At 41.2% G+C, this 21072-nt stretch overlaps 1 protein-coding gene across 2 annotated transcripts in view; it reads left to right on the forward strand.

Annotated features, from left to right (window-relative positions):
* Positions 1-15546, forward strand: part of DCP1A (decapping mRNA 1A) — a 50205-nt gene extending 34659 nt beyond the window's left edge. For both annotated transcript variants that reach the window (XM_010969038.3, XM_010969039.3), the window contains 4 exons: positions 6554-7306; positions 9274-9339; positions 11039-11257; positions 11562-15546. In XM_010969038.3, coding sequence (XP_010967340.2) covers positions 6554-7306; positions 9274-9339; positions 11039-11257; positions 11562-11642 — 1119 coding nt within the window. In that variant the 3' untranslated portion in view covers positions 11643-15546. The remainder of the gene's footprint in view (positions 1-6553; positions 7307-9273; positions 9340-11038; positions 11258-11561) is intronic.
* Positions 15547-21072: the final 5526 nt, after the last annotated feature.

Below are 21072 nucleotides of genomic sequence, written 5' to 3' on the forward strand. Positions count from 1 at the left end.
TGTTGCCCTTTGTTACCACGCTGACTTCCATGTCACACACCCCCATCCTTTATCCCGAGCAGCGACTGCTCTTTCTCCAGGTCTAAAATGTTGTCATTTCAAGAATATTCTATGAATGGAATCATATAGTATATACCCTTTTGGAATTGCCTTTCTTCACTCAGCATAACTCCTGGAGATTCATTGAAATTGTGAAGTATGTCAGTAGTCCCCTTTTATTGCTGAGTGGTATTAATGTTTTAACCATTCACCTGTTAAAGGACATCTGGGTTGTTTTCAGTTTGGGGCTATTATGAATAAAGCTTTCATGAACATTTGTATTCAGGTTTTTGTACATTAATTTCCTTTTCTCTGGGATAAATGTACAAGAGTGCAAATGTTGGATAATCTGGTAATAGCATGTTTTAGTTTAATAAGAAACTGCCATAGTGTTTTCCAGAGAGGCTGTACCATTTTACATTCCCATCAGCAATGTATCAACAATGTCTTCATGTGTGTAAATGATAACTAATTTAAACCAAATTTTATACAATACATTCCTGTGCTCCATTTTTACTGTATTTGGATTTAGAATCTTGAAGGTCAAACATGTATTAAAAGCAGTGCTATGTAAAATTTAATTTTTAAAAAATGTATTTTAAGAGAGGCAGGGATGGAATGGGCAGAGTCGCCAGATTCCTTCTGGTCTGGTTTTTCAGCCATGAATGTTCAGTGGGCCAGTCACTTCCCTTTCCTTTCTGAATCGTGGGATTAAGGATTCTTGCACTGCCTAACTCAGACTTACTGTGAGGCCCAAATGAAGAAATGGACCCACAAAAACTCCATTTTGTAGGCTAGACTGACAACATTTCGTAAAATATTGAAATCAAGATCTGGATATTGTCAGATCGAGATCTGGATATTGTCAGAGCCATGTGATCGAGTAAAATTAGCTTAAATCCATAATCAGCCCCTGCACACAAATAGTACATTGGTTTAGTAACACTGCCATCTAGTGCTGAGGAGCAAATATTGCTGTCAAGCCTTAATAGTATTACATTTTATTTCAGTTTCATAATTCATGTATTAAAATTCACTTGGGACTAGTTCCCTAGTTTGTTTTGTATTGTTTTTTGGTTCCTGTGGTTAAGAATAATCTTACCTTCTAGTGTGACCAGTGTACTTACTGTCAGGTAGGAAATCTGACCTGGAAACAGTAAGTCCAAACAGAAATAGGAAATCCTCTGAACAGCAAGAGCTATGGGGAGAGGAAGGAACAATGTAACACCTGATGTAGTTTATTAGAATTTTTTGTGTACCAGATGTGCTGTCACTCACTGAACTCCATTTCCGAAGGGAATGGTCAGACTAAAACTTGATAATCAAGTGAGGCATTGCCTAACTCAGAATCCAGACTTTAAGCATGTTCAGACATGAGTAAAGAATAAAATTTCAGCTTTTCTGTGGATGATGGAAGATGAATCCATGAATAAATAAGCTCAACTACTAGAGGAATGTGGCCAATTTTTCTTGTCAGTGTGGAGAGAGTCCTCTCCAACTTCCAGGCTATGAAGCTTTGGGGAGCTCATGTGGACACACATGCTGTGCTCACTCAGCCTCTTGTGACTGATTCAGCCAGTTAACATATTTCCAAAAGTTGGTACATTTTGACCTATATTTACCTCTTCATTATTCAAGCCTTAGCTGCACCTCTGTTTTCCAGGGGATCATATCACTGGTTGATTAGGTAGCAGTCTAATCTGCTTCATGGACATCTCAGTGTGGTGGCATAGTGGTTGAGAATGTAGACTGTCTTGTTAGAACTAGGTTGGAGTCTGGTTCCGTTGTTGTTCTTGGGCATCATCTACAAAATGGCAATAATAATAGTACTGCCCTCACCAATTAGTTGCGTAGTGCATGTAAAGTGTGTAGCATGGGGCCTCCATATAATGAGCTTTCTGTCTGTGGTAACTTACTGCCTTTGCAGCTTCACTTACGTGAGATACCTCTGAAACCCTAATGCTTTGCCACACACCCTATTCCACAGAAAGTCTGAGAACCTGTTTCTGGCCTGGCAGAAGTTGCAGGGAGACAGCATGGAGAAATCTGGAAACTTTCTGCTGCTTTTGTAGTCAGGGTTCAGTATTCCACCATATGTTTCATTTTTAATATGAAGTAGATTTTAAACCATTAGAAATACCTGTTTTTAAGTATAAGTGTAGGAACATTTCACATGTAAATGTGGGTGATTTTAGTTGTTCAAAAGTTGATTTGTGTTCCTCTGGACAAGTGAAAATTTCTACATGGATCATGTCATTTTTGAAGCCTAAGGTGTATTTTATGATGAAGCTTCTCCATGTCCTGTTGTTTGATAGCTCCTTTTCTTAAAACATAAAGTAGTATCCTTACCTGGAAAAGACTTAAATTTCTGCAAAATAGTCCCATTATGGTCCATGTTTTTGTTGGTTTGTGTGTGTGTGAAAATTTTCTGTAAATAGATAGTGGTGGTAGTTACACAACATTTGAATGTTTTGAATGCCACTGAAGTTTACACTTAAATATGTTTAAAGTGGTAACTTCTGTTACATATATTTTACCATAATTTTTAGAAATGGGAGGGGGAAGAATTATCTCTGTGCTTATCAATAGACACTTATGATGCTAGGGATCTGAAAGTGAATAAATCATAGTGTTCAGCTTTGGATAATGGAACCTATGCATTCTACTACAGTTAATGTGGCCTGGACAGAGAAAGAGACCTCTGTCCCAATTGAGGATTCATTGTCTATTTTGGATTACGTTGAATGGATTTGAAATGTTACCAGTGAGTTTTAAACAAACAGCTGTCTTTAATGACTCCTTGTATCAGGGAACAATGAAGGTGATTTGTAATAGTACAGCCTCAATATTCCATCAAGTGGTTTTGTTGTTATTATTTTGCTTTATGGGGTATGACATTCCGGAAGGATTTGATGGATTTTTTGTATTCCAGTATATTACTTGATGTTTCTTAAAATGTATTCAGTATAATGATGATAATAGCTAACTTCCAATTATTGAATGCTTGTCACGCACCAGATTTTATATTGAGAATTGAATGTTCACAACAGCTCTGTGAGATGATTAACCAGTTGCCCCCATTTTTGAATAGAAATCCTGTTATTTTCCCAGTTAACAATTGTGAATTGAACCTAGGTATTTTTTAACTATTTTTTTTAATTGGAGTATAATTTACAATGTTGTGTTAGTTTCAGATGTACAGTAAATGATTCAGTTATACATATATATTTCCCTTTTCAGATTCTTTTCCATTATGACTTATTACAAGATACTGAATATAATTCCCTGTGCTATATAGTAGATCCTTGTTGTTTATCTGTTTAATATATAGTAGTATGCATATGTTAATCCCAAACTCCCAATTTATCCCCACCCCTCCACTTTCCCCTTTGGCTATTTTCTATATCTTGAGTCTGTTCTGTTTTATAAATAAGTTCATTTGCATCACTTTTTTTTAAGATTCCACATATAAGTGATATAAATTTGTCTTTGCCTGACTTCACTTGATATGATCATCTCTAGGTCCATCCATGTTGCTGCAAACGGCATTATTTCAATTTTTTATGGCTGAGTAGTATTCCATTGTATATATATACCACATCTTCTTATCCATTCATCTCTCAGTGAACATTTAGGTTGCTTCCATGTCTTGGCTATTGTAAATAGTGGTGCTGTGAGCATTGAAGTCAAAGTATCTTTTCAAATTAGGGTTTTCTCTGGATATATGCCCAGGAGTGGGATTGCAGGATCATGTGTTAACTATATTTTTGTGGTTTAAGGAACCTCCATGCTGTTCTCCATAGTGGCTGCACTAATTTACACTCCTACCAACAGAGTTGGAGGATTTCTTTTTCTCCGCACCTTCTCTAGCATTTATTATTTGTAGACTTTTTAATGATAGCCATTCTAACTGATGTTGAGGTGATACCTCATTGTAGTTTTGATTTGAATTTCTCTAATAATTAGCGATATTGAGCATTTTTTCATATGCCTGTTGACCATTGGTATGTCTTCTTTGGAGAAATGTCTGTTTAGATCTTCTGCCTATTTTTTGGTTGGGCTGTTTGTTGTTCTTTTTGCTTTATATAATAGTTTGTCTGATTTTAAGCTGTACGAGCTGTTTGTGTATTCTGGAAATTATCTCTTGTCAGTAGCATTGTTTGCAAATATTTTCTCCCAGTTCGTAGGTTGTCTTTTCATCTTGTTTATGGTTTCCTTTGCTGTGCAAAGCTTTTAAGTTTAATTAGGTCCCATTTGTTTCTTTTTATTTTTATTTCCATTACTCTAGGAGACGGATCCAAAAAAATATTGCTGCGATTTATGTCTTAGAGTGTTCTACCTGTGTTTTTCTCTAGGAATATTATAGTATCTGGTCTTACATTTAGGCCTTTAATCTATTTATTTTTGTATAAAGAATGTTTTAATTTCATTCTTTCATATGTAGCTGTCCAGTTTTCCCAGAGCACCACTTAGTAAAGAGACTGTCTTTTCTCTATTGTGTATACTTGCCTCATTTGCCATGGATTAATTGACCATAGTGGTTGGGTTTATTTTGTGTCAGGGTCTTTTGTGTTTCCATACAAATTTTAAAATTTTTTGTTCTTAGTTCCATGGAAAATGCCATTGGTGATTTGATAGGGATTGCATTAAATCTGTATATTGCCTTGGGTAGTATGGCCATTTTAACAATATTGATTCTTCCAGTCCAAGAACACAGTATATCTTTCCATCTGTTTGTGTCATCTTCAGTTTCTTTTATCAGTGTTCTTACAGTTTTCAAAGTACAGGTCTTTTGCTTCCTTAGGTAGTAAACCTAAGTATTTTTGATTTCAGACCCCAAGCGCTACCATTTTTCCAGAAATAAAAATGTAAGGAAATTAAACCATGTAAGATTTTTTGCATTTTTTTATATCCACAGTTTATAGTTAGGTATAAGTGCTGCCTAATATTTGAAGTGAGAGTCTGAGTCTGGAAAATCCCTGGAAGTGCTAGGAAGTGTTGTGACAAGATAGTCTTGCTAGTCTCACTACAGCATTATTAGTGGGGGGGACCTAAATTTGCCATTTGAGAGTTCCTTCACTTAAACAAAGCCTCTTGTCACATTAACTTGCCAAGATATATTATGTTAGCTTTTTAATATTAAAAGAATTCTCTTTATTGAATATTTTCTATGCTATGATGGTCTGGTGTGAAGTTTAAATTTTTTACAACTGGAGGAGACTTCTGCCTCTTCCACAGTTATTTCACACCATCTACAATCTCTTCAGACCTGCTCTGCTACGTCTCTCTCACCCCACAGGTGATGCTGTCCTCACACCAGAGAAAATATACAAAATCCGCGAAACTTTTCTGTCCTTCACCTGTAAAACTCCTTTGCATCCTTAGTCCTCAGTGCTGACCTCCTTTCCCTGTTGTTTCTCTTCAACAGAGGGGATCCCTAAGCCCCCTTCCCTTCCCTTCCTGCTGCCCAAAAGCTCCCTGTCTCTTCTTTTCCCCACTCCAGCCCTTCACAGTACAGTGGTACCTGGTTAATGCCACAATTAGTTGTCAAGAGGGTGCAACCAATGTTTGGGGGAAAATGAGCTTGTTTTCCTGTAGAAATGTGATCATACCATGGTGCTATCATTATTACATTTCAGATGCAGTGTACTTTAGGACCTTTATAGACTTTCTGAGGCCCTGAAAATCATGTGTTTCAGTGAATTTTTTTTCCATATAAACATATATATAAACAACTAAGTACACTTAGTCCACACACTTCAGGAGTAAAACCGTAAGTTGAGGCTACTTGTGTTCTCAAAGTACTTAGGTTTGTCTCCCCCCAGAACATAAGCTCTGTCAGGGTGGGGCTTTTTTTTGTTGTTACTCCCTAGTATGTCCCTTGGGCCCAGGTCAGAGCAGGACCTGTCATTCTGTGGGTATTCAGTAAATGTTAAATGAATTTGGCAATACTGCTTGAAAGGAAGGTGCAGAAAACTTGAACATTTCTCCTTTGAATCACTGCAGTAGTATCAATAAGCCAGATCACTAAAATATATATAAATTAAACATTTTTAGGCTTAAATGCTTTGCTTTTTCTTAAGAATTCTGTGATTTGGGAGTAGGAAGGAAGAATGGCCTGCAATTTAAAAACATGGTTAAATTGTGAGGGGCATAATAGGGGTAGGGGATTAAGAGGTACAAACTACTATGTGTAAAATAAATGAGATACAAGGATATACTATATAATAGGAAGTATAGCCAATATTTTATAAGAATGTAAATGAAGTATAAGCTACTTGACCTGGAATCCCTGACATTTGAATGTTATGACTAATGCATATTTCTATCCATCAGGTAGAGGGGACTAGAGGCACCTTGGCCTTAATCCTGAGGACATCTATAGTTCCATTTCCTTATTTTCAGACTCCATCCGTCCTTGCCTCAGCAAATTGTTTTGGTTGATAGAAAAGAAGTTTAGTTACACTAGTTTGCAAGAGATTTCTTTCATTGAGTGGTTTGATTTGTTTTTCAGTCTGCTCCATCTGGACACAAACATCTGACAGTGGAAGAATTATTTGGAACCTCTTTGCCAAAGGATCAGCCAACAGTTGTGGGTCTGGATTCAGAAGAAGTGGAGAAACTGCCAGGAGATGCCTCCCAGAAAGAGCCCAGCTCGTTCCTACCATTTTCCTTTGAGCAGTCAGGAGGGGTCCCTCAGTCAGAAAACCTGGGTGTCCATCCTGCTGCCCACCACTCAGTCCAACCTGAAGTCACCACCCCGGTGCTAATCACTCCTGCCTCCATCACACAGTCCAGTGAAAAGCAGGCCCCAAGCTATGCGATCCACGTACACCCTGTGCTGAGTCCCACTCTACCAGCAGAAGCTTCTACTGCACAGGCTCCTCCCAGCCTACCCCGAAACACCACCATCATGCAGGCAGTGAAGACCACGCCTAGACAGAGGTCTCCACTCCTGAGTCAGCCAGTCCCTGAGCTGAGCCACGCCAGTCTGACTGCCAACCAGAGTCCCTTCAGAAGCCCGCTGAGCATGGCAAACACAGCTGGGACACCCCTCCCAAACGTTGATCTTCTCCAGAAACTCAGGTTGACCCCACAGCATGACCAAATACAGACACAGTCACTTGGGAAAGGTGCAGTGGCACCCAGCTTTTCTCCAGCAGCTGGCCAGCTGGCCACGCCTGAGAGCTTCATAGAGCCTCCCCCTAAGACAGCAGCAGCGAGAGCCTCAGCCTCCCTGAGCAACATGGTGCTTGCTCCCCTTCAGGTACTGGCGGGAGGGTGGGTGACCATAACTAGACGGAATGAAACTATAATAACCTAGATTTTGACTGACATGAGACAGTCATTCAAAGAGACAAATGTTGAGTCTGGCAGGGGCTAGAAAAAGGGGGAGATGAGAACCCCTGCAGTGATTAACCAGATGGTTGATTGATGGTGTTGTAACGCAGTTCCACTTCGCAGAATTACTTCAGCTGGTAAAAGCTAAGACACGGTATTTGTATTTTCCTTCCAGGGTATGTATTTTAGGGGTTTTGTTCATTTTTACCTGATAGTTCCAGGAGTCCTTATTTGACTCAGGGCCATGGACCCAGAGTATCCCAAGCTTTGTTCCACTCCCAGCTCCCTCAGTATTCTCACTGAGTGCCTGCCTTGTGCCCAACTCCTTAGGGGTGCCCTGAGAGCATCTCAGATTTGGAGCTGTGAGGTCAAGTAAAGCTTCCTGGTGAAACTGATGTTCAGCTGAGATCTGAAAACTCAGTAGAAATTAGCCAGCGGTAGGAAGAGTGTGTGGAGGAAAACAGTACATGCAGAGGCCTGGACATGAGAAGGTGTTTTCTGAACTTAAAGGACTGTAGTGCTGGTGGATCTATGTGGTAGGAAACTTGAAGGAGCAGGTATTTGGTTGATGAGCAAAACTTTGTAAACTGTGTCAAGGAGTTAGAGGTTTCTTCTGAGGGCTCTGGGTAGTCTTTCAAGGGCTTTGAGCTGAGGGTGGCATGCTGGGAAAGGAGAAGACGGAAGTGGGACAGCTCTTAAGAAGGAGACTGGAACAGTCACCCAGGCTTGAGCTGATGGGGCTCTGCAATGGGGAGTGTGGACAAGTGGATTTGTTAAGTGTAATCGATGGGACTTGGTGGTAGGTTGGCTGTGGGGGTGAAGGAGAGGTTTGCCCATGATAATTTATAAGGTTGTTGAGTTTACAAATGAGGAAATCAGGTCAGAGTTGAAGTGACTTATGCAAGATCACAATATTCATTGCCTTCATTCAGGGTTTCATTCTCATGCCCTTTAATAGTAATAGTCTCCAACTCTTAACATTTTGCCAAATAGTATTATATAAAAGAGCCTATCATAATAATTGAACATTATTTCTTAGTTAAAGGAGTATTTTGTTCCATTCCTTTGAAATTCTGTACAGAAAGAGAAAGAACTTAATGTCTTAGCTTCATCATTAAATTGTCAATTTTTGCCATTTCTGTTGAGGCGCTCTGCAATGTAAGGAGGAGAGAGAATGTTCTGTGTAACAGATAGGAATCCCACCCCTGAAGTGTGCCTGCTGCCACTGTTCCTACTGTTCTGGAAGTACAGCCAGCAGTCTTGAGTGCCGCCCCCTCCAGATTCTGACCTCTGGGTCAGCACCCTGCTCTCCGGCATGCCTCCTTGCACGGAAGCTTGCATACATGTATGTTTTCATTTACATGGCAGTGGTGAATTTTAGGACCTGGGGCTTCATTGAGTTCTAGTGTGTTTGCTCTACAACAAGTTCTCTGTCTCCCAATGAATGAGGATAGAATTTAGCACATGGAAGTGTAACACTGGATGAAGACTATTTAGTGCCACCTGTCCAGAGCTTAATCACCTTATCAAGAGAGATCATGCTGCCAGTATCTTGCCAGACTCAACAGCACAAACGTGCTTGTGCTGTCCCTAGCTCTTAGAAGAGACACAGGTTTCAGGTTTTTCCTTAGAGACGCCGTAAAGGCTTTGCACACACCCCTGCTCTCAGGTGCAGCTGGAGGAGGCCGGGGGCTGTCCTGAGGCTCTCATCCTGCAGTCCAGTCAGTGGTTGCGCTGTCACAGTTCTTGTCGGCCTTTCCCCTCAGGAATCTAGGATCTAGTTCATGTCTGAACTGTTCCTTACTGCTGCTAAGCTCAATTTTTCCCCAGTAACTAAGAAATCTTAATTGAAGCTTGCTACATCTATTTGACTTTTCTTTTTAAACATTGCAGTCTATGCAGCAAAACCAGGATCCTGAAGTTTTTGCCCAGCCTAAGGTGTTATCCAGTGCCATTCCGGTAAGGATTCCCTTTTCCTGAAGAGCACATTATGTTTAAATTCTTATGCTGTGTATGAAGTAAAACATTGTCACTTGAGGGAAAAGTTTTAGCTTTCAAGCCTAGACCTGTCTTAGATGCCCGCTCCTAGAGCAGCGCTCCTTGCCTCCCCCAGGCAGTGTTCATTGCTGAGGCCTTTGTTGGCCTCAAGTCATCTCTGTAACGATGTCTTTCCTGACTATGTGTGTGCGAGGGCAGGGCCATTCACAGGGTGGGCACTCATCAGTGTTCACGAGTGGGCCACGGCTGAGAGCATGTCGGCCTGGTTTCTGTGAGTAGCTGTGGTGAGAGCTGTGGTGTCCCGGTAAGCAGAGGGCAGTGTGGCTGCCCTGCTCTGGTTGGCTTTCCCATTGCTCTGATGGCAGAGCCTCCCAGGCCTGTCCTCTGTCCCTTGCTGCTTCTCCCCCACCTTGTTTTTTAAAAGTTGTCCCCATCCTCCATTACCTACCAGCCTTGACATGCACACTTCTTTTCTTTTTCAGTTCCTAAACTTTTGTGTTCCATTTGCCTTTGAGTCTTTACACATCTCCTCAAGTCTCAGAATTTAAACTAAAGCCAGCTCTCACTGGCCTTAACTGGTCTTTTCTGTAACTTGTCCTGCTGCTTGGTGATTGGTGGGAGCGCTCAGCCTGGCGTTGCACCAGAAGACAAACTACATGGCTCAGAACCCAGAAACTACGCTTTTAAAACTCTTGGTTCTTTGTAGATGAGGAGGGTGGCAGGAAAAGAAAAATTTAGATCTCTGTTGATTGTATCAAAAGTGAGGATTATTTGTTTAAAAACTCATTACGACTGTTTGGTATCTTTTGATGGTTAGCCATTATTAGCCTAGAAGTACATCTAAGTCGGGGAAGGAAGTAGATGTTAATTTTTTTTAATTGTATCTTTGATATCTGTATGATGTAATAAATATATTGAACACCACAAAAGAAACTAATTCTTCATATAACTGGGTTTTTTAAAATTCCATTTTTATTGAAGTAAAACTTACATACAATAAAATGCAGGGGGGGAGGGTTATAGTTCAGTGATAGAGTGCATGCCTAGCATGCACGAGGTCATGGGTTCAATCCCCAGTACATTAGTTAAATTTTAAAAAATACTAATAAATAAATAAACAGTTACTTCCACCCCCCCAAAAAAATTTTTTTAATAAAATAAATTTTAATGAATAAATAAATAAATACAGGTTTTTTTTTGTTTTAACATATGTATATCCCTTGGGTAACCATCCAATCAAGATAAATAACATTTCCATCACCTCAGAAAGTTCCTTCATACCCTCTTCCAGTCATTTCTCTGCCCCCTCATAAATCAAAAACCTTACATTTTTGATTTCTCATAGGACTGTTCTTATTGTGCATATCCTGCTCTTATTTATCAGATTCCCCTTCTGTGATGATCAGACTTGGCTTCTGATAACAACTGTAGAGTGTCCTCATCATACAAATGGGCTCTTCATCTTTTAGCTAACAGGCTTCCTAACCAGATGTAAAATACTCAAATGCTGCTCCTGAGTGTTTATCTGAATCCCAAATGGCTAGCATTGGACTCTGCGCTCCAGTCTCCTACTGCTCAGGCTTGTTGTCAGGTGTCCCACTGTAGGGCCTGGCTGCTGGCTTCCACACTTCCGTGCCGAATGACTGTTGTTCCCCTGCAGGTGGCAGGCCCCCCACTGGTTACTGCAACAACCACAGCAGCGTCCTCAGTCCTGCTGTCCCCAAGTGTTTTTGAGCAGACAGCTACAAGGTCCTCAGACCTTGAGAGGAAAGCAAGCTCCTCTTCTCCTCTCACTGTTGGAACATCAGAAAATCAGAGAAAGCCTTCTATTATCCTCAGCAAGTCTCAGCTCCAGGATACACTGATACATCTAATCAAGGTATGTAGGATATCAGTTTAGTCTTTGAATTTTCATTCTTTAAAAAAAAATTGTATGAGTTCTTAGAAAATCAGTTCATAAGGAAAATTCAAGACTAGCCAGGACTCATGTTTCTCTCTTCCTGAGCATATGCTCCTGGTGGAAAAATACCCGAGTGAATTCCAAAATATTAATCATGGTTGTCTCTGGGTGGTGGAATTCTTTGGGTAATTAGTTATACAAATCATTTATACAGCTTTTTCCTAAGGTGTTATTAAGGAAGTAAGTTCTAATGAGGAAAACGTGACATTACCATCTCTTCCAGAATGATTCCAGCTTCCTCAGTACACTTCATGAAGTCTACTTGCAGGTTCTGACCAAGAACAAAGAAAACCACAACTTATGACTGGAGCAGAGTAAATCTGAAGGCAGTGTTGACCTCAGAAACAAATAGGCCTCATCATGGAAACTTCTAAACAGAACACTGAGTTTTGAGAATCCTGAAATTGAGCCTATGAGAGACTCATTCCTTAAGAATGTTTTCCAAGTGACGTTCTCAGTGATAATGGAGATTTCACTGTGAAGCATCACCAGCAGACCTTTGTTTTGACAAAAAAAAAAAAAAAAAAAAAAAGACCATTGTGTTAAGTTAAGTTGTGTGGGTGTTTTCATCAGCTCTAAGCAAGTTTGTGAAATAAGAAATCTGATTTTCAGCTCGCTTTTACATTCAAGGTCTTGGGGAAGAGGGGTCACCACCAGCCTTGCAAAAGAGTTCAGCCCAACCCACACTCCTCTCCCCTCCAGTCCCCCCTAAAAACTTGAGTGTTAGGCTGGTAGTCAGTTTCTGAAAAGAGCAGAAGTCAGCTCTGTGCAAAGTAGCTTCGAGTTTTAAGGATCAGAGGTTAAGTTGAGAAATTCAGACTGCTTTGTTCAAGTGAAGTATATTTTATGTGACTGCCCCATTTGGGCCTTAAAAGTTCTGAAATTTCTTAATTGTGTTTTGTTTTTAAGTGTTCCCAGTGCTGCCATGCAGCGGGCTCCCAGTACAGTGATAGCATTAGAATTGGGCCCTATTGGGCCATGGTGGTGTGGGAGCAGGCATGGCACACCTTTGAAGTAAATGCTGGGTTAAAGCCCAAATTCTATCAAAAATCTTCACTATAAGTTAGACTCTCCAGTAGTTTTGAAAATGTTAAGTTTGTGTGTGAATCATAGCCTTATTTTCCTTTTCTGTCTAAACACAGTTACAAGTCATTGTTAATTGTTTTCCTTATTAACACTTGGACAAAAAGACCAGTGGACCAATCTGACAAAGCCATTCTGGTTCCATTTCTCAAGTCTACTGAGACTAGTTTTAAAGCTATGCAGAAAAGGGAACTGTTACTCACACTGCCCTTACGTTATTGTAGAATATGGAGTTAAAAACAAAGTGTAAAATTCAGAACTTTACCAATGTATTCCTAGGCTGAGTACTTTTGCAGCCCAAAGTGTGAAAATATGTAAAGATGCTTTGTTATGCTGCTATTGATCTGCCATGATTTATATTTATTCTTTTATGGCATGTAATGGTGATTAGTAATATTTTAATGTAGATTTTGATTTATTTCAGCAATAGTAATTTTAAGATATTCTTTGAATGAAAGTGTCTTCATTTCTATGATACAGGTCATTTTGTAGTATTTAACCAATTAAGATGCACTGCTTACTTTTCTGAGCACTATTTAATGATGGGGTCAAAACCCAATTGGCTCAACCAGCTAGCGTAAGGATTAGCTGTGAATAATGCTGACAGATGTGATGGTTCCTCGGGAACAATCATTTAAGCTTTAATGGTAACTCAATCATAAATCCATAGATTTTTTTTTCTAGCTGAGATTTTAGAAAATTACTTGTGAATGACATACTTGTTTGAGTTTGATCTTAGTTTTTTAGCATAAAGAATACTTTGATTGGATTTTGTTAATCTAAACACACTTCCTGTACAGCTTCTCTGCTTCCCTATTTAGTGTCTTTTATTGCTGTCTGCCTAGTTATTTGTGAATTGTGCAGATGTCAGGGAAGCTTCTAAGTTCTCATATTCAATTAGGAATAGTTTGTTTTCAAAGGTAGTATAAATATTCAGCAACCAAAAATGAATTGCTCGTGCATCAGCGGGGAAAGAGAAAGTTACAGTAAGATAAGGAGTGTTGCTGACGCCAGGAGGTGGTGTCCATGTAGTCACGTGACTGCTCTCAGAAAACAGTTGCACTAGTAGGTTTGCTCACCCCCAAGTGTAGTCTCACTGGGCTTTGGTAAATGGAAGAATCAAAGGGTTCTGTTTACGATAGACATTTGAATTGAAATGATGATTTGAGTATGTGTAATAGTATGATAGAGTTAAGAGAGAATATCCTGAAGGGGGTCTGTAATCAAATCTGTTTAATTCCACCCTCTAATCCAAGGAATGAATATGATAGACAGTAAAGAGAATCTGTGATAAGTTTTCCTTAGTGTGAAAGTAAACTTTTAAGTGCCCGAGTCATGGAGGCTTGAAAAGGGTAAACCTGTTTCAACTCCCAAATTTATATATTCATTAGGGAAGCATTTAGGGAAAATTCAGGAGCCAGAAGTTCACCGTCATTATTACCAGGAAGTTCAGGCCAGAATGAGTCCCTAGAGAAGTCAGGCCAAGCCTGAATAGTTGCAGTTGGATGACCCTGGCCCGAAAGTTGTGGTTCAGTTGCCTTATTCCTTTTTCAGGCTTCTGTCCAGAACCTCATGCTCGTTTAGGTTGCATGTTTACATTACTGCAGTGACTTTACTGGAATCTTAGTTTTAAACCTTAGTTGAATCAAAATGTACACCAAAACAGATGCTTCTTGCTGGGTTTGCAGGACTCCAGGTGACCGGCGTTTAGGCTCCCCTATCTGTACACCCACCCTCACCCCTGTGGATGGCACTACTCTTTTGTTGTAGTAAATGTGATGTCTTTGAATGGACTCTCACCTCCCAAACAACCTGTTCCTTTAAGGCAGAAGCTCCTCCTCATTGTGCATCTCTCCCAAGGTTTATAAGGTTTGACTTTGAATCTGAAGTTTTCAAGTGACTGTCAGTGTCAGGAGAAGCATTTCATGCCATCTGCATGTGAGCGTGAATGTCCACAGCTTAGCATCGAAGGCTTTTGGGTAGCCATCACCAAGGGGTTTTGTTAAGAGCCCTAAGTTGACCTGGGTCCTTACTTGCCAGAGGATGCACAGGCTTAGTTTAGAATATGACCCGATTTTGCATGTGAAGTATTTGTTCTTTTTCCACCTATGTTTTCTTGTAAAAATTGTAAACCCCATCAGATCTTCTACTAGGTAAATATTTTTAAACCATGCAGCTTTATTACTCTCCTCCCCAAAGAATGTAGTTTGAAACTTTCTCATTTTGGTAGTACAGGCCATAACTGCCATTGTATTACTAACAATGCAACATGAAATTGAAGGTGCCTACCTGCTTAAAAAACAAAATCAGCCATCATACTGTATCTCTGGGCAAGACGTAGAACACAGAGGGATGAGAGGTGGCACAGGCACAAGTGGGCTCAGCCCGCGTGAGCGAAGACGAGGAATCACAGAGACGTGCGTCCCACGTTCTTGCTGCGCATTTGCTGCTGAGCATGTGTTTCTTTCTTACCTGTCTTTGGTTTTCTTCATTTGTATTCAGAGGGCCCTCTGGAATCAATGGTGCCCTGTGTGTTCAGGTGTCTAAAATGTTAAGATCTGAACCAAGTAAAGCAACTTACACTGGCTTTTTAAAAGCTGTGCTTGAGAACATTTCTCTGAGTGGGCCGGGGCCTCAAGGAGCCTGTTTTTCAGCAAATTCAGCAGGAGAGATGTGTGCAATGTTTCACTCGGTTTTGTATTTGACATCTTCATTTGAAATGCTGAGATGCAATATCGTTCACTTTGAATGGGGAAAATGCACAATTGTGTTTCCCTTTTATCTGTGTGATTCCTTAAGAAACGTGTTTTTAAAATATGTGTTCTAAATGGTTTTTTATTCTGTATTATTGCTTTGGCCATGTGGCTCCCATGATTTTCAGTGTACCAGAGTCTCAGCTCCCTGCAATGTGGGGGTGAGCAGCTCTGACTACAGCAAGATTTCTGTTCCATGAGCGCAATACGGCATCATTAACATTTTTAATGGTATGGATTTTATACCATCTGTGTATGTTTGCAAATATTAAGTTATTACCTGTTTTCAAATGAGCATTTTTCATCCTAAATTTTATATGTTTGCAAATATATTTTTTTAATAAAAGTTCAAAACCAAGTTTTAGCACCTACTATATTTTCATTGTGTTTTTATTGCATTTACAGAAACAGGAACTTTTGGATGAGTTGCTGCACTTTGCCAGAGCCTCATACTGTGAGGGGGTGTGGGGTAAGAGAACAAAACCAACAAACTCTTGTCTCCCTGTTTCCAACCTGAGCCCCAGGGTTTCTGCATTACATGAGCACTTCTCTCCCTGGTAGCTAAATTTTCAGTGTGTAACTCAAGAGGAGACATCTAGAGAACTTTATTTATTCCTCTAAGGTGTCCCCAGATCGAGGGTACAGTTCTAATTACGGCCCAAAACACTGTTTTATAGGGGCTTTCCAGCCGGGTCATTTCCCAGATTCACTCAGTTCATGTGTAATGAGCTGTCATATGTGCCAGGCATCCAGGATGAGAAGGAAGGAGGAAAAGAGGGTGGGAAGAAAGTAAAATATGATTATTATGGGAAATAGAGGGGGAAAAAAGCGTTAATCCTGTCTCCCTAATAATTGTTCACATTAAGTATGTTTCCAAATACTTCTCCCTAAAATATTTGCTATACCTGCCTGCTTTCTCGGGGCAGAGCATAGGCTTAACTCTTGCTGTGTGACTATGTTGTACACACATACCAGTCATCACTAATGCAAGCTCATTCACCACTGAAGGATTGCTGTCGTTATTTTCTTGATCTTCACAATAACCCATGTGAGGGAGAAGGGAGTTGAAGCTGAGCGTGACTGAGGACGTGCCAAAGGCAGCTGCTCATTAAGCCAGTGGTGAGTGGAGCACCTAAAGCCCAGCAGACCGGAGAGCTGGTCTAGAATTTTTTCTTGACTCTGTTGCCTCCATGACAGATATTCTAGATTGCTTTTTATAGTTCCTTAGGTCACTCGTTACCACTGTTTATTCGAAGCTAGAGTGACTTGCTCACCTGCTACTTTTCAGCTGTCATGAGCTAGGAAACCAGGGAATCATGTTCATCAGGATTTCATGAAAAACTAAGGTGACCGGGTCCTAAACAAGAGCTGTAGGGGTTGGGATTTTAGGCTTCCTGGTTGTTTCTGGTGATGTTTTCACTCACTGTTTATGGATCCTGCTTCATAAGAGCAGGAGGGCCAGCGGGGCTCAGAGGCATCCTGCCAGGACACCGGTGGAGTGAGGAAGCCGAGGCCCAGGGCAGAAGGTGGGTGCAAATCCAGCACTCCTTTCTCCTCCACCACCATTGCTGCTTTCCAAGTCAGGGTTTTAAGATTTGAAACAAGTTTATTGTCTCAGTCCCTCTCACCCATCCCAGCTTGACACAGGTACAGTTTTGTGACAAGGAATACTGTTATTTCAAAATGTGCTTTTGATGGTCACCTCCTCCTTGAAGCCTTCCCTGATCTGCAGCCTTAGCAGGCAATTCTTTGTACAGATCACAGGACAGGGCCGCAGGACACACAGCCCCTGCTGACCTGTGACCTGTGACCTATGAACCAAAAACCGAGAGAGGATCATCTTCCCTGAGCATCTAGCACAGTGCCAGCACACAGGCCTTGGTAAATGGAACGAACAAGTGAATTAATGAGTGAATCAAAGGGTCAGTGATGGCAAAACCATGTCACTGTCTTGCCTGGGTGACCAGCACCAGCAGTACGTTTCTGTCTGGCTCAGTAGCATAGAGCAAACGCTTTTTGGAGGCCTTGGAGTCTCTAAGTCACAAGAACAGGATGGCTGGCTAGATGTCATTGCTAATTCTGAAGGTGGGGGTGGGCTGAGAGATAGTAAAAGCCATTGTGTTTGGAGGGTAACCCTCCTGAGCTTGGGCCTTCCCAAAGCTCCTCCTCCTCCCAGCCAACCTATGAGGGAGGCGCTGGTATGGCTTCACGTTTCCCAGGAGGAGCTATGTGGCTCAGAACAGGGAAACAACCATGCCCTTCTCCAGAGTGCTCCAGCCCTACCCTCAGTAACCATCACCTCAGCTATTCAACAACTGTGCAGGAGAAAATCCACTTCATCTCCCCACAGCAAAGCAAAAACGTTCATCTTTAATATCCAGGGGAACAAAGGCCACCTCCACCACGCCAGCTTGCCCAGGGAAACCAGGAGCTGTCAGGAGAGGGAACAGGATGGTGATCTCTCTGCACTCCCTCCCGCAGGTGGTGCAAGTGGGACCCAGCTGGCCTAGAGGCGCCAACAGGGCTGCCCTAGCCAGCCTGGCCTGGCGCCCCTAGGCAGCAGCTGATGGGGGCTGTTGAGGCTGCTTCCTGCTCCCTACCCAGGGAGGTGCCCAGGCTCCACTCCTCAAGTTACAAGCTACAGTGACTAGGCACTTTTTCTTTGTGAGCCAGGAAAGCAGGCCCAGCATAGCTTGGCCAGGCTCCATGCTGGTGCTCACCTTTCAGGAGTGCCAGGTGTCTCCAGCCTTGGCCCTCTGAGATGACTCGGAAGGTCAGCCACTACACCTGGTCCTGGGACTGGCCAAGGGACACACAGTGGTGTGTGACCAGAAAAAAGTCCTCTTTTCCGGAAGCACAATGCTTGGTGGAGTGAAAGCATGAGTGATATTTGTTACCATACAAACACGATAGCAACACAAATGTCCACCCAAGGTGGGACACTGAGTGACCTTCCTCTTCACCAGTCATATTCCTGGGAGAGAAAAGCACATGGACTCTGTAACGAAGGATTTAAGATGCCCAGCAATGTAAACTGGCAAGACGTACAGAAGGGTCATGACTTCATTTGAAACATTCATGTTCATGGATAGAAAGGGGGAAAAAAGACTAGAAGGAAAATAACCAAGATGTCCGTGATGACCCCTGGATGGTGAGATTATGGAGAATGAAGTTGTCTTCTTTGTGTATCAGTCAGGGTCCAACCAAAGAAGTAGAACCTGCAGACCTCAGTTAAGAGATTTGTGGCAAGGAATTGGATTGCTCCATGGGGGGGCTGCAGGGCAGGCTGGACCCTCAGGTGAGCTGCCACAGGCAGAATACCTTTTCTTCTTCAGTCTTTCAGCTAACTGAATCAGATCCACCCAGGTTATCTAGGATAATCTCTTTTACTTAAAATCAACTGATTACAAACTTTAATCACACCTACAAGAGATACCTGCACAGCAACATTTAGGTTAGTGTTTGATCAAACTGTGTCTGTAGCCCAGCCAAATAGACACATAAGAAAGACCATCACATTATTTTTGTTAAATTCTCAAATTTTCTACAAGGAACATGTGTTACTTATATAATTTTTTTTTTAAAAAAATAGCAGTAAATGACAAAACCACCATGAGATACCAATTTGCACCTACAAGGCTGGCTAAAATAAAAAAGATGAATGTTAACAAATATTGACAGCCAAGAAATCAGAACCCTCATCCATTGCTGGTGAAATTGTATAATGGTGCAGCCACTTTAGAAGACAGTTGATCGTTCCTCAAACAGTTAAACGTGAAACCATCATATGATCCAACAATTTCACTCCTAGGTATATACCCAAGAGAACTGAAAGTATATCCGCACAAAAATGTTTGTGTCAACATTCGAGCGGCATCGTTCACAATAGCAAAAAGGTAGAAACAACACAAATGTCCAGCAACCCATGAATGGATAAACAAAATGGATGTTATCCATAGGATGGAAAGTTATTAATCAATAAAAAGAAGTACTGATACAAGCTACAATATGGATGAGCCTTGAAAACTAAGTGAAAGGAATCACTCACGAAGACCACACATCATAGATGAAATGTCCAGAATAGGCAAAGCCATGAAGACAGAAAGCAGGTTAGAGGTGGCTGGGCCTGTGGGGGAGGGGGAAATAGGGAACTACCACTAACGGGTATGAGTTTCATTTTGGAGTTACGAAAATGTTTTAAAATTAGATCATGGTAATAACTGCACAAGTCTATGAATATACCAAAAAATCACTGAATTGTACCCTTTAAAAGGGTGAATTTCATGATATGTTAATTATATCTCAATAAAGCTGTGATTTTTATTTTTTTTTAAGCAATAAATGAGAAAGGAAGGAGGAGAGAGCGCCGCATGTACCTGGGTGAGTTGCTTCCCAGCAAAGTCGAGTTGCTGTTGAATTATCCTGTCTCCCGGTTCCTTTTCTCACCCTTACCTCCCTGTCATGGAGCTCTTGCCCAGGGCCCAGGACCCCAGAGTCTGCAGCTGTCCTGAAGAAAACCATCTACAAAACTCATCCCAGAATACTCTCTTCTCATTGATTTTCCCTTTGCTCACTGGCCACGGGGGTTTCAATACCTTCCGCTGCCTACATACCACTGCTGGGAAGAGCTTCCTGTCCTGTGAAAATGACGGCAGCCTTCCACCCTTGAATTTGGTTCCCTCAGGCAGAGAAGGGAAAATGAGAAAACACCTCTGTGTGTTTCTGAGAACATTTTACAGATGTGATGAAACAGCAGCCCAAAGACATGAAGGGATTCCACCCAAGGCCTCCCCTCTCCCCCAGCACATGCTGGGACCTCTCTACTAAGGCAAAGGTCACAGAACCAGACTTTCTAGAGAGCTCATTGCCAAAGATGGATCAAGGGCATTAGAAGGGTCGCCACCCTCTGACCCAGTAGAACTCTGATTAGGAGATGACCTGCCAGGAGGACAAGGATTTAGGTACCACATGTTAACTGCAGGATAATATATCCTGGGGAAAAAACTGGAAGCCCTCACTAAGGGATGGTTAGGAAATGAAGACACAGTTCCATGATGGAACAATAAACGGCTAGTAAAAATGACATCTTTGAAAAATTTTGGCATGCTAATGGGAAAATGGAAGAGAAAAATTATAAATTGTATCTGATCCTGACAATGTGCCCCCAAAAATCCCACAATAGCAAACACATTGAGAATAACCCCACTTCGCTCAGCCCCTGACCTTTGACCTTGTTTTATTGTTTCATAACAATTATAATAAGTTGATCTTTGTCAAGTGAACAAATGACTTTAACAGTGGTCCTCTTTGGGTAGGATTTGGGATCAGGTACAATTTGAATTTACTTTTTTTTTTTTTAGTGGAAGAACTGGGGCTTGAACCTAGGACCTCATGCATGCTAAGCATGCACTCTGCCACTGAGCTATACCCCCATCCCCCAATTTGAGTTTACTTTTAAATTTTCTATACCTTTCAGGTTTTTACAATGAGCATATTTTACTTTTATGTTTAAGGGGGAAAAGTGCTTTTTAAAAAACAAGAACAAAAACAAAAGTCAAATCAAGAAAAACAGGAGGTTCTGTGAGTTGAACTGTGTGTGTGTGATCTCACTTTCCTGGAGACAACGTTATCAAAAGAAACATCTCCCCCAAAATGCCTCTGGAAGGAAATTTCAGGCGTTGAGAGGAGAAATGGGTTCATTAAAATTCAATCATGGGAGGGTACAGCTCAAGTGGTAGCATGTATAAGGTCCTGGGTTCGATCCCCAGTACCTCCTCTAAAAATTAAATAAATAAATAAAATTACCTTCCCCCCAAAATAAACAACAACAACAACAAACGAAAAACAAAAGAACAAAATAAAATTTAAACTCAATTAATCAACCTACAAGCCTATACA

Source organism: Camelus bactrianus, chromosome 17 (genome assembly GCF_048773025.1).
Source record: "Camelus bactrianus isolate YW-2024 breed Bactrian camel chromosome 17, ASM4877302v1, whole genome shotgun sequence".
Lineage (NCBI taxonomy): Eukaryota > Metazoa > Chordata > Mammalia > Artiodactyla > Camelidae > Camelus > Camelus bactrianus.